This window comes from Malus domestica, chromosome 07 (genome assembly GCF_042453785.1).
Source record: "Malus domestica chromosome 07, GDT2T_hap1".
Lineage (NCBI taxonomy): Eukaryota > Viridiplantae > Streptophyta > Magnoliopsida > Rosales > Rosaceae > Malus > Malus domestica.
Window position 1 is genome coordinate 33905967 of NC_091667.1, and position 16774 is coordinate 33922740.

Below are 16774 nucleotides of genomic sequence, written 5' to 3' on the forward strand. Positions count from 1 at the left end.
TAGGGACCAAAGTGAGAAGTTATGTTAATCTATAGAACCATTTTCACTAAAAAGTAAAAAACAAACAGTCTAACTTTTTAACTGTTGTCACTTAGTACCACGTTTAATAGTTTTCCTCTTTGCTTATAAGTGATCAATCTTATATTCGATTCTCGCTAAAAGAGAATTTGCATAGTGGCATTCCACCTAAAATTTTGATGTCAAATCACAAAGTCTTCAAATCCAATCAGCAAATTACATTTCACATGGAGGGACTTTTAATGTCAAATATGCACAGTGACATTCCACCTAAAATTTTGACATTTTCTTTAGAGATGCTCTAAGACCATCTCCAATGGTTGGGCTAAAAACCAATTTTTTTAGCCCGGAAAATTTAGCTTTTAGCCAAGAAACAGCTTTTCTTAAAATTTTAACCCAGGATTATTAAATAATGAACTTAGGCTATTTTTTTTTCTTATATTATTTTTTTAAATTAAATATGTAGACTATCGTAAATTAATTTTATGAACATTTTAATCTTAAAATATTTAAATATTGAAAAATCACTAAATTTTCCACAAATCAAGCCTTCAACTTTCACCAATCTTTCAACCCTTGGCTAACCTTCAATTCACCAACCGTTCAACACCAAATTTTCAATTCACCAACTGTTCAACACCTAACTTTCAACTTTCACCAACCGTTCAACACCAATTACGACCTCTAATATGCTCTCTTGTCATGTTGAACAATTTGGAAATTGAAAGATAAATTGGAAGAATTGTAGGAGAAAATTGAGTTTTGTGTGGATGTTTGAACAAATATGTAGGTATTTATAGAGTTTTTGGGTGAATTTTGAGTTAAATAATTTTTTTAATTATTTTAGCCGTTGGAATTAAATTTGGGCTGTTAGATCTTTTTTTTACTGTTAGATTTGATTATATTCGATCTCAGCCGTTGGATTCAATGTATTTTAAAATAACATTTTTTTTTAAATTTGAATCTGGACCGTTGGATCAACCAACGGTCCAAAAAGCCCAGCCGTTGGATGTTAAATATAGTCGTTGGGTTGGATTTGGTGGCCGACACACGGGCTGACAGCGGGGGCCACCCTGTTGGGAAACACTTGTAAGCCCATCGCGTGTGGGCGGGCCGAGACTGGCCCAAGTTCCAGCGAGTCCACGCGCATTGGGGGGGGAATTTGGCCCAACTTTGGCATTTGGCTTTTAGCCTAATGTTTTAGCTTGGGTTGGGTTTGGGGGGAGATTTTGAAGGTTAATTTGGCTTTTAGCCCACCATTGGAGTTGGTCTAAAGGGGCCAAAACCACAACTAAATCAAGGACAGTCAGATTTCAGTCAATGTACACATAGAGGACTTTGCATCAAATCCGACGGTAGGAAACGAGGCTACTATGTTGAATTTCACAGGTTCTAGAGTGTCGAACGTGAGTACAAGTGTAGAACTAGAATCCTCCTTGTTATTTTCCAATTAAACTAAACCCTCGGTCCCTGGGTTTTGAATCTCTCCCCGTCTCGGCTCTCTCCCACCTCCATTTCTTCCGATCAGTCGCCCTCGAAATTAAAATCCGGTTGGGATTTTCAGACAGAGAGAGAATTTGAGAGAGAAGGAGTAGAGAGAGAAATGGTGATGTCGGCGGTGGTGAACACGTACCCACTGTCGAGCTACACGTTCGGGACCAAAGAGCCGAAGATGGAGAAGGACACTTCCGTCGCCGATCGCCTCGCCCGCATGAAAGTCAAGTATGTTTCCCCCTTTTTCGATTTTCATTTCCCCCCTTCTAATTGATTCCAATAATTTTTAGATTTTAGTCCTTTTGAAGGTTTTTTGACTTCTAAAACCCTAATTTTTGAATCTGCAGTTACATGAAAGAGGGAATGCGGACCAGCGTCGAAGCGATTTTACTGGTATGTGCTTTGAATCAATAGCCCCTCCTCTGCACATAATTTACCGTTTATTTTGGTGGGCAAAGCTCATAATCTCCTTGTATGTGTGAAATATTTAGGAAAAATAAAGAACTTGTTTGATCATTATTTTAGTACCATAATATGCCCTTACACTTCTTTTTAATTTATTTTTTGGATGATTAACTATATTAGACACAAATCTTGGTAGCATGCTCATCAGAAATTAACAAAAGGGGATTTTTTGAGCTGAATGGCTCGTGGCATAATTAAATGAGGAATTCCGGTTTTACCTATGGCACTGGTTCTTTAGTTTTCGCCTTTGGGAATTCCTGACTTGTTTCTTTCATGGTTTCTGATAAGAGGCTCCGCAAACACTTTGCAATGTATGTTGGATGTCTTTTTAGCTTGACTAATCCAGGTTATGTTTTCGCATTTTGGTCCTCTCATCTTCAACGTTCTACAAGCCCCTAATTCAAGTTTTCATAATTGCCAATTGTATCGCTGTTTAACATGGAATTGATAAAGTGAAGTGTCTTGACACTTGCATTCTTTCTCTGGGCTCAACGCACGTCTTTGCTTTGCAGGTACAGGAGCATAATCATCCCCACATACTTCTCCTGCAGATTGGAAACACATTCTGCAAACTTCCTGGTGGACGACTGAAGCCAGGGGAGAATGGTAAGAACTTATCTTGTATTCCATCCTTGTCATGGTGCATCCATTTTTACCTGAGTTGATATTATTAAAGACTGACCCCTTTTGTTTTCTTTTCTCTGCGGTGGTGCCATGGTGGGTCTCTTTATGTTACAGAAATTGAGGGGTTGAAAAGAAAGCTGACCAGCAAGCTTGGTGCTAATTCACCTGCCCTTGTACCAGACTGGCAGGTATGACTCTCAGATTTACCATCTCTCTGACTATAGGTGTAAGAGAAATGATGTTAGAAACTTATAGGGCTATAGGAAAACAAATGAGAAAATAACTTGGAACTGAGTTGACTGCAAGTGTTAAAACTTAATGAAGATGAATGGACATTCAAGGCAACCAAAAAACGCATTGGCCTTTAATAGGTGCTTCCTTAGTGTTCTATTTCATAAAAGTGACCTTGGTTTATGAGAACTTGTCGCATGTCAAGTTCACAATGCCACTCCTTCTATTTGAAATCTTGGAGCTTGAAAATTCTGGTTTTAGGCATGTTTTATATTGTCATTGCTCATTTTACTTAGCTTGTCCCCTGGTTGCAGATAGGAGAGTGCGTGGCTATCTGGTGGAGGCCAAACTTTGAAACCATAATGTACCCATATTGCCCTCCTCACATAACAAAACCCAAGGTAAATTTCTGTCAAAACAAATCCTGGACAATTTCTGTTGATGACTTCTTTGTGCTGCATATAATTATATCCCTTCCTCTCATTCCCACACACTAATTTTTTATTTACCCAATTTTGGTAATGCAGGAGTGTAAGAAGCTTTTCCTTGTTCACTTATCTGAGAGGGAGTACTTTGCTGTCCCCAAAAACCTAAAACTTCTTGCTGTTCCATTGTTTGAGCTCTATGATAACGTTCAGGTATCGTGATCATATCGTCATATGGAGTTCTTCTGCTTTCCTACTTAATATTTGAATTTGGCTTGTGTTTGTTGAATTCTAAGCCTTAAAAAAGCAATAGCTGCATCAGAATATTTTCAGGATGATGATTCATAAGTGTTGTACAATTACTTCATTATGATTTCCCCCGGTTACCCATCTCTTAGTTTTGTAATGAAAAACTTAAACCTTTTGTTCCTTTCATTAAGTTCATCCTTTTTCTAAATATCATCTTAAAATTTTCTGTAAACTCATGATGTCACATAATTGCAGAGATATGGGCCTGTTATATCTACAATCCCACAGCAGCTTTCCAGATTCCAGTTTAACATGATCAGTTCATGAAGAGAGGAATTTTGAAGTATATCACTATCCAGTATACTAAAGATCACATCTTGATATATCATTGCGTGGATAGCTAGAACTCAAGACAAGATGTTATTTTTATAACTGAACTTAAGTTGGTTAGTGTGAGATCCGTCAGTTTATACAGATGACCGAAGCATATCTTGTGGTATGATTTGTCCATCTATATTTGGTTAGTGATTGTCTTTGCTAAATGCGTTTTACGTTACTCTTGAAACTTTGTCTGAACAGTGGTTATGTTGTGCAAGTTCTTGTTTCTTATCAAGAAGGTCTGTCAGTTACTTTAGACACGGGAGTGATACAATGTTGTCTCAGTTCTGTTTTCCGATTCTCAAAATTTGAGATTTTGTACGTTAACTTGTTCTCTTGTGCAATGATGGGTAGGAGGAGATGTATGTGCTTACTTCTTAGAAGTACCTAACAACTATCTTAACTTCGTGTAATGGTGGGTAGGCGATGGATATGCATTCCCACGGGATTCTTATCGGTTTTTTTCTGTTGGAGCCTTGTGGTATGTAATCACCCTTGTAGAATTCGTCTTTGATCAGTAAAATTCTTCCTTTTTTTTTTGTTCGAGAAGTGTATTTTTTCTTTATGTTACGAAATGCTGCATGGTGCTCTTGGTTCCCCTGGTCTATGTGTGACAGGAAAATATTGCCGAGACCCAATTGATCACAAAGTTTGGGGGCAAAGTGAATGAATTGCTATTCCTTTTGAGGCTTACATTGGTTTGAAGTGGATCTAATTTGTCCTACCTTCTCTTCTCCATCATTTTTTTAAGAGGTTTTCGTTCTCGGGGTCCAGGGTTCCATTAGAAGCATAAACATGACTACGTCCTGTCTTCTTCCAAAACTTATTTTCTTCCATTTTCTCTCTTGCACTTTGACCCTCTGGCCATTGCCCCTGTGGGCATGCGTGTTAGACAAAAGGACATAAACCCCGGATTCGTTCGTTTCCAACTCGGTAGCCTTCTCTATCACTTCCACTGCCAGCTTAAGGTGAATTTTTTCTCTGCAACCCCCAAGCAAGGACCCCCAGATAGCAATGTCGGGCTTATTCGGCATTTCCTTCACCAGATGTAGTGTTTCCTCCACCTGACCGTTTCGGCTCAGCAAATCGATTAGGCAACCAAAATGCTGAAGCTTTGGTACAATCCCAAATTCTTTCTCCATAGCATAGAAGATTCTTTCACCTTCTTCTACCAAGCCTCCATGGCTACAAGCGAAGAGAGTAGCTGTGAACGTGAAGTCGTTCGGCTTCAACCCTTCTTTCCGCATCAGTGAGTATAGTTTGACGGCATCTTCTGCTCTTCCGTGGATAGCAACCGATCTAATCATAGCATTCCAACAAAATACATCCCTCTTTCCTATCTTGATAAAAGGAGCAGAAGCTCTGTTTATGTCCCTGCACTTCGCATACATGTCGATTAGGGCAGTCCCCAAAATGGTTCCGAAAAGAAACCAATCCTCTATAAGCTCTGTGTGTCCATTTTCCAAACTCTAGGGCCCCCGGGTGGGAACAAGCTGACAGAACAGAAACATATGTATATCCATCCGGAACCACACCTTCCGACTGCATTTGCACAAAAGCATCCAATGCTTTTTCATACTGTCCATGCTGGGTGTAACTTGATATCATGTTGTTCCAAGAAACCACATTCTTGCACGGCATTGTCTCGAAAAAATTTCTTGCCGTTATAAGGTCTCCGGCATTGGCATAGACTCCAATCATCAATGTCCACGAGACAACATCCTTCTTCGGCATCCTCTCAAACAAATCTCTTGCATTACCCAGATCCCTAACTTCAGCATAACCTGAAATCATAGAATTCCACGAAACAACGTCCTTCTCAGGCATATCATCAAACAACTTTCTCACACTCTGAACATCACTAACGCTCGCATAACGCGAAATCATGCGGTTCCACAATTCTACACGTTTCACATATCATCGAATACCTTGCGGGCATCATTCAAAGTCCTATAATTTACAACGCCAGAATCACAGTAATCCACATACATATTGAAAACCGCATTAGCAACCGCTAGATTTGACTCGAACCCATGCTTTACAATATGACAATGCACTTGTTTTCCTTTTCTGTACCAACCCAATTTAGTGCGGGAGTTCAAGACATACGGGTAGGTGAAGTTATGGGGTTTGATTCCTCTCAGAGGCATTTCATCAAACACTGAGACGCATTGCTCGAAGGGCCCATTGATATCGTACCCTCTGATCATGGCGTTCTGAATCACAATATCGGTACTGAGTTGATGACCCAGTTGGGAAAATATGAGATTGGGATACTCCATGGATCCGAACTCGGTGCTCCGCCGGAGAAATTTTGAGAAAATTTGGATGTTTTGGTTGAGAGGGGTTGTGACAATGAGGGCATGGATTTGCTGCAACTGTTTGAACGCGCATTGTGGCGATAGTTTTGAGAGAGTGAATTCTAAGGAATAAGCCATGGCTTGCATTTCTGGTAACACCTCGCATACTAATTCACTAGCTCTTTTTCTTTTGTCTGTACTTCTAATTCCTTTTTGCTTCTTAGTTTGGGTTCAAAGAAAGGAACAGCAGCAAGACCCTGGTCAAGCAAATTTAATAACCAACACAGCTTTGCCAAGCAAATTTACACTTGGCTTGGCTAAAATGAGTCGATTTTGGAAATTAAAGCTCTAAAGACGACGATTAGGGACCTTGTACAAAACATTAGTAGACTAGCCAGCTTAATGTTGGCAACATCGACACTTAATGCTGGTGACCTAACCGTTAATTATTTAAAATGTTAGGTAGTTATTTGGAATGTTTTAAAAAGTTGAGAATAATGCTAATAAATTAATATGAGATAAACTACGCGTAATAAATTGGATTACTAATTGTAATGTGAAATCCACATATTTGTTTTTTCATTCTACATATATATTCTAATGGATAGGATGTTGGGTTTTCATCTATGCCTACCGGGTTCAAAACTCCATTAGCAGAATCCATGGTCCTTCGCCCTATTGTTTCCGTTGGTCGTTGTTTTTTTTTTCTTATATCCTTTATCCTTTTGTTTGATCACATTGGTTATTGTTAACCAAAACAAATCTTAGCAAATCTACTTTATTGACTATGTAATTCTAAAGATTTTAATTAAAAGATCAAGAGTAGTATTAACTATTGTAAAGAGACTAATATGCCCCCAAGCCAAGGGTGCATCATTTCCATGTGGCCTTAAAACAAAGTTTAGGACTTGGTCAATGATTAGCGTGTTATATTCTTTGTGTGTCATATCCTATTGTCTTATTGTGTTTTCCTCTGAAGAATAATAAGTTGTCTAAGCAACCAACAAACTTATTTAATGTGGAAAGTAAGCAGAAGGGTAAGCATTGAGCAACCTGGAACCAATTGATTTGTAACAGTTTACACTTAATTAGTAGATCAAATGCTGTCTTAATCTCTGTCCTTTTCACTTGTTCTAAAAGAACACTGTAAATTAAGAGGAATTAGGGTTTTGTTTCTTATGTTTACGGGTACAGGTGCTCTATCACTGAATCTAGGAGCCCTCTTTCGATTTAAGATTTTTTCCGTTTAAGGGTAGATGCGCTCTAACACTATGTAACAAGGAATTACAGTTCGTTTCTTCGTTTCAATAGGGCCTCCATGCTTGAGAGTCTGATTACAGACAACCTATTTTCTCTAACATGGAAGAACCAGGAAAAGAAGGTTGCATTTGTGTATATGAAGCTGCAGATTGGTCGAGATTAACCAATGAATTGTAATAAAAAAAATTAATGGACAACTTGGTGTTTGGCCGAGTCCTGCCAATTACAAATCTTTGACTTGATTCATGGAATCAATTTAGTTTTAAGATAATCAGCTGATTCATCCCTACATGTTTGTCATAATTCAGTTCTCTCTTAACAATTTAAAACTTCCACGACAACCAAACAAAAATAGTTCTATAACAAAGTCAGAACCATGGAAACCCTAATATGTACAGCTACCCCTCCACAGGGCACAGCACAGCATCTTGATGGAAGTCAAATTTTGGATTGTTGACAGATAAGGTAAGTATCGGGTTTGGAGGAATACGTTTTTTTTTTCTTTTTTGGACAAGTGAAGTTTATAACAACGGATCAATACAACAACAATAACAACTAAGCGTATCAAGCTCATCACATCATATAGGAAATGATCAGTCTAACCGCCATATGAAGATTACCTAATCAATTTTGGCTTCTGATTTTGACAATGTCTAATTTGCAGGCACGAGGTTAATTCCTGAGGTCTAGGAACCCTAGCTTGGCTAATTGGTTTTTGTTGTGTAAAGCTGTTGTTATTAGTATTATAATACCATCTAATTAATTATTAAAAGACTGATAATGTGATTAAATAATGGTAATGGTATCATAAATAGCTGTTGCATTTGTCTCATCTCATGTTGTAACTCCTGTAAGTCGTCGTTGGAGATATCCTAATGAGTTAGTTAATGTTATAAAATATGAACTAATGGATGTAATTATTTTTCTGTGCATATTGGTTTGTACCACATCACGTAGAATCTTTCTAAGAAACACATGATTCACGACTAATTACTTGAATAAAGCCATCATTATCGTTAGCATAATCAACAGTGTCATGATTCCGTTATAATGATGTAATCCTAATTTCAAAACGAATAGCTACCAAGAAAAACAAAGAACGGACAAACCTGAAAACGTTGTCTTTTTATCTCCCTGTAAATATAAAATATAAGCGATGAGGTAAAAAACGATAGTCCAGATTAATTAATACCAATCATATGATTAAGCTTTTAAAAAAGGAACATATCATGAAATTATCAATGCTGGCCATAAATTTACAGTTAAATTGCTTACTTTTTGGGTCATTTTAATTTAACTCAACCCATTTTTAAGACAAGGAGAAGAAGACAATCTACTTAAAGCAGAAGTACGTAGCTTATATATAGCGTGAGGATATGTAAATAAAAGAGTCCAATATCGGTGAAAGAATAAATCTTTTATGAGGTTGAGTTACTCATCATATTGCAAATTTATTTTATGGTGGAATCCTAACTTTATTCATGGTATGTTGACCCATGTTGCATTAATATTAATTTGAAATCTAGAATTGCAGGCTCTGCTGATATTTATTTTTGGCGACTTTGGAAAAAATAAAAATATGAAGCAGTTTTATTGGAGCAGATGGCGTCTTTGGATGAAGTCAGTATTCGACAGATATTGGTATTGTAATTACAAGAAAAGCTTGAATCATCACGACATTTTGCTTGATTTAAAAAAAAAAAATTATGCAAATGATTGACAAACAGGAAATGACGAACAGTTAAACACATTTCAATCCTCGATTTCATTTATTTTTTTTGGAGTTACAATACAAAATATAATTTAAATAGATGGTCTCTTTCGCATTACCGAAAAAATTGCCCCCAACTGAAGTACTTAATATGCTCAAAATATATTTCAGAACTGCATAAAGGGTCACACTCCGATCGAATTTCATCTTAATCACAAGTAGGAGCATACACATTGAGATTGAAAGATGGTGACGAATTATGTTTGACTTGACTATAGAGCAAAAGACTGATCGAACATTTCCTTGCAATGTGGATGTGTTTAAGGAGTTCCAACTTGATGATCCACTAGAAATTAGGTTACAAAAATATTGGAGGTCAATAGCTGGTGATTTTATTTCGTCTCAGAGAGTATATATGCGGAAAATTAGGTGCAAATGGAAAAGATGCTGAGAAAGAAAACTAAAACCAACCATTTCAGTTTTTGACACGTAAATTAGAATTCTTCAAAGTTTTTAGTTGAAAATGGGGCATAAGTCTGAAAAATGCTGAAAGATTTGGCCATGAGACCCAAATTATATCTAACTAGCAGCCAACCTAAAACAGGAGCTTGCTAAAAAAAGACTGCACAAACTGCATGACAAACTCAAACAAGCAAAATCATCAACAACAACCATTTATTTACATAATGTGTCTAATTTCACAAAATCAACTTTGATGCATAAGAGAGATAACGACACACAAGAAAAGCCTTTAAAATATAAAACAACCCATAAATAATAATATTCAACATCTCCTTATAGGAGATTTACAATTAAAAATCTTTGTGCGATAAGTAGAATATCGATTGACAAATGGGGTTGTTGGGGATTGGCAAAACGATATTATTTTCTTAAGTGTATCTCCAAGGAAATAGAGCCATGCGTACTATATATTTCTTTTTATTTACTTTTTTTTATAACAAAACGATATACTATCATTGTTTAAAACTAAATTATTTTATTTAAATATACACTCAATTATTATGTATTCCTGTTCTTAGTAAAGTGAATTGAATTGGTTTTAAGAATCTTATATTGTCAATTGGTTTTATGAATCTCACATTGTTGGAAAAGGGATTTGACATAACCTTATAAGTAAATTGCGCTACTCTCTATATTGCTAATTGAATTTATGGTAGAACCGTGGAACCCCAATTTTCTTCATGATATCCGAGCAACGGCTACATATGTTCCACATCATCTTGTTTGTGTTTTACACGTGAAGAGGCGTGTTGTTGAGTACGAGCCTCTCATTGACGGGAGTAAAGACCTTGCATAAACTTATAAGTAGGTTTGATTATGCTCAATATTACAAGTTAATTTTGCAGTGAAATCTCCATTTTTTTTCCCATTCTTAATCACAAGTTCAAAACAATTAATTATTGTTGAATAATTGCTTGATCATTGTTGTTTTCTTCTTTTCATGTGATAAATTCTTTGGTTGATGATAACAAGTGGGACAAAAGGATATATCGAATAATCCAAGATCAAATACCGTCTGGCATTGGATTTTTGTATCCGTTGTCCATTCGTCCCAATTGCATTTCTTTCTGTTACCAATTCCAATCGATGAGGTTTCAGTCTTTCAAAAGAATCGATTTGTGATTAATTAAAATATATTCAAAACGAACCCCTTTAACAAATTTCCTTTTCAAGGGAAAAAAATTGTCGGTAGGTTAGAGACAACGTAGAGGTGGTTAAAATAATGATTTAATGCATGTCACCTAGTTCCCCTTCCCCCAATGGTATCATAACCTTGCTTAATAATGAAAACAATTTTATCAGTAGATTTAGATTATCAATAGTATCAATTTGCTATTTTTGTTATCAAAATAATTATCTTCAGGACATAAACTTTATCATTTATATCAATGATTTTAAGTTGGTGGTGTATTATGATATGACGATATATGATATGTAGAAAAAGACGCCCTATTTATATTAGAAAAATCCTAATTTTTTTTATAAAATTAGCCTAAAATGAAATAAAGTCCTTAAGTAATTAATGACACGAACTAGAAAAGAATCATTTTTTACTTGTGAAACCACCATTTACTTTGCACCCCGGATTTGATCTCGATTTAGCATTTGGAAAATTCTATAAAACTACGAAAAACGTAGCTTTATGTCTTAGCTTTCCATGAATATGACATGTTTCTAGAAAAATCAGGAATGACATCAAACCTTCATTCTCCCACAGCTGCACAGTTTTGACGGGATGCAATTTTTGCAGGATTGATTTACAAAACTTGAATGAATGGCTTCAGGGAAAATTATGAAATTTGTTCACAATGATCTTCAACCTCTTAGATTCCTTCTCCAATTGGCCTTGCAGAAAAACTCCTCAGAAAAGTCGATTATTACCAAAAACGTTCTAAGTGCACACCTTAGATGAAGTTAAGAATCAGTAATAAAATCTATAATTAACATAAAAATATTAAAAAATGAAGCACCTATCAAGTGGACATTGTTTATATATAGCTTTAATTAGCGTGATTCGAGTATTCTGTGACATCAAGCAAGTTGGTCGTTTTCTTGTGTTTTTTTTTTTGGTCAAGTTTTCTTGTGCATTTTTAACTTCAACATAGAGAGCTCTCATAAGCCATATGATGCAACGGTCACAAGAAAAGGACATTGACCTACACAAATCCATCGACTTAGTTTTAATGAGTAAAACACGAGAGAATATGTATTCTAATCTGTTATAAAAAAAAGGAATGTACGATCGAGAAAAGCTAAAGAATGTTCGTGTTTTACCAACTTCAGTCAAAACCAAAACCAACTTGAATCAATCTCTATGCTTTCATACTAAAGGGTCGTTTTTAGGCAGCAAGTTATCCCTCTAAAAGAAAAAGCTACGAGATTAATTAATATCTTTAAATTAGGTATTTAAAGTTAAGAGACATTTTAGATACGGTCCCTAACTATCAATATTCTTTAACTGAACCATTCTCTGTTTTTAGTTTTTTATCGAAGTCTCTGACATTAATGTAATAATGTAAATTACTATATGTTTTGAACTAAAAATTAAAATTTGAAATTTGTATTTGTTTATATTAATGAGATTTTAAATATAACCCATCATTTGTGAGATTAAAAATAATAAAATATAAATTATACTCTCTATTATATTGTGCGTGTGTGTATGTAAATATGGGTACATTCATCAAAATTAACAAAAAAAAATTATTGTACCAAAACATGGGTACATTCTTCAAAACACAGAAAGAAAAAAATAGGCTTAATAACATTAGAAAATTTCTTTGATTAAACTTGATATAGATACATTCTCAAATCAACGAAAAAGAATGTATCCATATAAGTTTAAAAATGGATTAAAAAATTTTGAATGGATTTTATATTAAAAAATTGGGTACATTTTATATTGAAAAAATGGTACAGTATGCATATAACAAATTAGTATATTTAAGAATAGGTACATTTAAGATTAAAAAATTAAGAATCTTTTTATAAAAAAACTAATGGGTACAAACTTATTCTAATTTATTTATTTTTTATTTGAGAAATGTTTGAATTGAAAATTAATTAGGAGTTCAATAGAGGTGTGATTATTAAAATCCCGAATCAATTACTAATTTTTATTTTAAAAATATGTTATAAATATGTAAATTTATTATTACATTAATGCTAGACTTCAATCAAAATTTGAAAACTAATAAGATAATGAACATTAATAACTAGGGACCGGATACTAATTTTTCCTAAAGTTAATTGCATAGGTTTAGGTTTACAAATTGTATCCCCAGACAGCAATTAACGACTTCTTAAAACCCTAGAAACTTCATGTGACCTCATGGTGGAATATGAACATATACAATAGGGAACCTTAACAAAAAACTTCCGATATTGTTCACTTTAACGAAAAATCAAATTTTTACGCTAAAAAGTCAATTCTAGTACTATTCATTTTACTTTTTTTTTTTAAATTATTATTTGAAATATATAAACAAATGACTAAAAAGGTTGATGCTTTGTTAATTCGTTTTAAAGAGCAGACTTCAACTAATCATTGCTTTAAGTACCAGAGCAAAATTGAGGCCAGCTGTTCATTCATTGCTCTGCAGCCCAACTCCAAGCTGCAAGTTTGTTCTTGGTGGAAACATGGGGTGCAGGCCATCAGATAAGCCGAAGGCAAAACACAGAAAGGGATTGTGGTCACCAGAAGAAGACCTAAGGCTTCGAAACTACATCCTCAAACACGGCCACGGCTGCTGGAGCTCCGTCCCGATAAACGCCGGTGAGTTTTCCATTTCCCGTTTTGTTTTTCCAGCCACACCCCTAAATCAACCCAGCATGGTATTAGTTTATGAATGCATCATAGCTATATATTTTCATAGAAGTACTTGTATAACCCAAATGAGTACTCTTTTATTGGCAAATTGGTCTAACGTTTGAGATTTTTTGAAAAAAAAAATGGAGAGGAAATTAGATGAATACTATAATCAAGAATTTCTAGCTGTTTGGTTACTGTTAATTGACATATGCGTGTTAAGTCAGTTAGACAGTAAGTCTACACTCTTGCAAACGGGTTCGAGACGTCCTAGTAATTTATTCATTTAATCTTGGGTAAACTTTGAGATATATTATTAATTTTTTTACTAATATTATTCTATTAATAAAAGAGATTGATGGTGACTTTCCTTTACGATAGGCTTAAGCTTAAGCATCTTTCTCAATTTGACTAACTGTATTTATAAATTATAATATATTAAATGCAGACTTGCAGAGGAATGGAAAAAGCTGCAGATTAAGGTGGATAAATTACTTAAGGCCAGGGTTAAAGAGAGGGACATTTAGCAAACAAGAGGAGGAGACAATCCTGACCCTTCATCACATGTTAGGCAACAAGTAAGAGAACAAGATACATTGCTTTGACCATCAATCCTGACCCTCCATAATTTAATACATGATGAATGGTTCTACTATACTAAATTACTAATTCTTCCAAGATTGTTTATGATAAAACCTTTCGCGTGTTGTGCTTTAAGTGGTTAAGCCTAAGTTGGGGATAAACGGTGTTAATTAATAGTGAATTGTTGATCCGTCTTTTTGAAATCATGACACACTGCTCGTCTCAGATATTAACCGTGCACTCTTCTTGTAATATCACTGATTAAGGCAAATAACTCCATTAACTTTTTTTTTTTCTATGACCTCAGGTGGTCTCAAATTGCACAGCATTTGCCAGGAAGGACAGACAATGAGATAAAAAACTATTGGCATTCTTATTTGAAGAAGCAAGTGGCCAAAGCTGACGAAACAATGGAAGGTCAAAGAAAATCCCAGTACACAAGCACTTCAAGCTCAGAAATCTTGGAGTGTTCACCATCTCCCCAAAAGTCAACAACCGGCATCAATCCCAGTTATGAATCATTGCAAAAACCGCCGCCATTCGATGACTTATCCAAAGATCAGAACTGTCACTTAAGCCCTTTACCAAAGATTATGTTTGCCGAGTGGCTCTCCTTGGACCATGTTCATGGCGGGAGCTTTGCAAACAACATCAGTGATACTGGGGTTTCGAGGGAAGGATTTGATCATAGTACCACTTCAAATAACCTGCAAGCAGATCATGATCTAGGACATGGTTTTGAGTTGACCAATGAGGGAACATTTGGCAGTGGTTTTCATCATGGGATAAGCCATCATCATGGTTCGGGTTTGGAGATGATCAATTCGCAGTATAAGTTTGAGGAACAGATTTCAGGAACAGCGTTTGTTGATTTTGTAGATTTGTGTAGTGATTTCAACTTGCAGAATGATGCAATGTATTTTTATAAATAAAAATGGGTGACCCCAAGCCAAGTAGGCTTCCTGCTTTGTGAATGTCGGGAGAACGTCTATTTCCAAGGAAATACAGTGAAAGAATTGCATTTGGATTTACATAATTTGATTATCTGATTCAACATATGGAATTAATTGAACATAAACAGAATTTGATTATTTTCTTCTTTCTAAACTGGTGTATCTTGGCAACAAAAAAAAAAACCATAACCTTCATGAGCGAGATCGAATAACAAATCGGTGCAACTCAACGAGATGAATTAGAAATTTCTTAATCCGTTCCTGATAACCCCAACTAGTTTAGAATCATGAAATTGTTGTCTGCATGGATTATGGAGACCCAAAGAACAACAGTGGCAACAGCAATTATCAAGGCAATAGGTGTCCATTTCAACGCAATAACCTGCTCAAAAAAATAACATTGGATCAATGATGCAAAGAAATTAATTCGTTTAGAACATAATCTTTCCATTAAGTATGAGTTTCGAGTAAATGTTAAAATGTACCTCGAGGAGTGGTGAACACCAAATAGATGAAACAGCTTGAGGAGGAGGAGGAAGCAATGGTCTTTCCAATAGATCTGTAAATTCAAGAATTTGGAACAAAAGAGGGAAGCAAATGATTTGTCCATGACACCTTAACGATGAATGCAGCGATAAATATGAAGCGTAATTTTACCTGAATGTCTCCGTCTCTCTATGATTTCTGAAAGATTTTCAGTAGCAATGTCTAAATCATGTTTCCGGTTAGCATTAAGCTTCGACAGATTAACCTGTGTTCTTGTATCAATGTATTGTTTTCTAATTTTCCCAATGACACCATCTGTGACAGAACTTATTTGGGGTGGGATTAATGACGAAATTATAATTGGTTCTGCCTTCTAGTTATTAGAGATTGGTTGATATCGAATTCTATAACGAGGTGATGAGAATTACCGAATTTGACGAAGGAGTATGGTCTTGTGATTTTGTTAATGAGGTTACTGTCGAACTTTTCAAATTCCTTCTGCAAATCTTGAAGGTAATGGAAAGCTAGTTTTCTTGGATACGAAGATTCGCACAACGCGATGAATGCAATTCCCTTCTCCACCAAGTAACTACATTTTAGCAAAGATTAAGTGAACAAAACACCTGGTGGTGATGAAGTCTATTCAAAAATGGAAAAAGAAAGAAAACTGAAAAACAGAGAAGAAGAAGAAGAAGGATACTTGAAGCAGTGATGATCGACACGAATGGTCATCCTGGAAGGAGGCAAGGCTCCTCTGGAGATTTCTTTGAATATGAACTCTCCTTGTTGCTTGTAAAACGAAGAGTTTTCGTGCTCTTCATTCATATAAGACGGTCCTTTGGCAAGACAAAGTCCATCACTTACCCTTCCAACAATTGTTAGCTTTACCATATCTAGCTAGTAGGGGAAGGAAGTTAGGGTATTTTACTTATAGAGGGATGAGAGGGGAAGGCAATGGAAAGAAATAACTTGGACATCAAGTTATTCCTTGGGGGTCATGGAATTGGAAGCTACGGAGATATTCTTTTCGTTTCCCCACTTCCTTTTCCAATGGAAAAGAAGAAATTTGAAGTTACATGCATGCGTATCACATGAACAATAATTGTCATCAAGATTCCACATTTGAACATTCATGATTCTCAAATTTATGAAATATTAACAATCAAATGTTGCGGAATGCCTCATCATGATTACACTTACCAACACTTATCAATCACCTTTATTATTAGAAAACGCCCACCAAGATAACATACTACAATTGAGATGTC

General features: G+C 35.5%; 3 protein-coding genes and 1 pseudogene across 4 annotated transcripts; 2 read left to right on the plus strand and 2 right to left on the minus strand.

Annotated features, from left to right (window-relative positions):
• Nucleotides 1-1340: 1340 nt before the first annotated feature.
• On the plus strand, nucleotides 1341-4140 carry LOC103439744 (pre-mRNA cleavage factor Im 25 kDa subunit 2). The gene is made up of 7 exons (XM_008378344.4): nucleotides 1341-1740; nucleotides 1860-1905; nucleotides 2490-2583; nucleotides 2716-2789; nucleotides 3147-3233; nucleotides 3360-3470; nucleotides 3762-4140. The coding sequence occupies exons 1-7, from the start codon at nucleotides 1622-1624 to the stop codon at nucleotides 3831-3833; spliced, it is 603 nt and encodes a 200-aa protein (XP_008376566.1). The 5' UTR covers nucleotides 1341-1621; the 3' UTR covers nucleotides 3834-4140.
• A 394-nt stretch (nucleotides 4141-4534) lies between these two features.
• On the minus strand, nucleotides 4535-6408 carry LOC103440122 (pentatricopeptide repeat-containing protein At3g29230-like; annotated as a pseudogene).
• Nucleotides 6409-13230: 6822 nt separating this feature from the next.
• On the plus strand, nucleotides 13231-15104 carry LOC103439746 (MYB-like transcription factor EOBI). Its single transcript, XM_008378346.4, has 3 exons — nucleotides 13231-13452; nucleotides 13934-14063; nucleotides 14375-15104. Exons 1-3 carry the CDS (start codon nucleotides 13317-13319, stop codon nucleotides 14997-14999), a joined length of 891 nt encoding a protein of 296 aa, XP_008376568.1. The 5' UTR covers nucleotides 13231-13316; the 3' UTR covers nucleotides 15000-15104.
• Nucleotides 15059-16546, minus strand: LOC103439745 (25.3 kDa vesicle transport protein SEC22-1). 2 transcript variants are annotated; one of them, XM_070824989.1, is made up of 5 exons: nucleotides 16207-16546; nucleotides 15935-16095; nucleotides 15678-15704; nucleotides 15506-15579; nucleotides 15059-15402 (listed from the first exon to the last, which is right to left on the minus strand). In XM_070824989.1, the coding sequence occupies exons 1-5, from the start codon at nucleotides 16395-16397 to the stop codon at nucleotides 15295-15297; spliced, it is 561 nt and encodes a 186-aa protein (XP_070681090.1). In that variant the 5' UTR covers nucleotides 16398-16546; the 3' UTR covers nucleotides 15059-15294. The 2 variants fall into 2 exon arrangements, with proteins under 2 accessions (XP_070681090.1, XP_008376567.1); XM_008378345.4 differs by having other exon boundaries at nucleotides 15678-15821.
• Nucleotides 16547-16774: the final 228 nt, after the last annotated feature.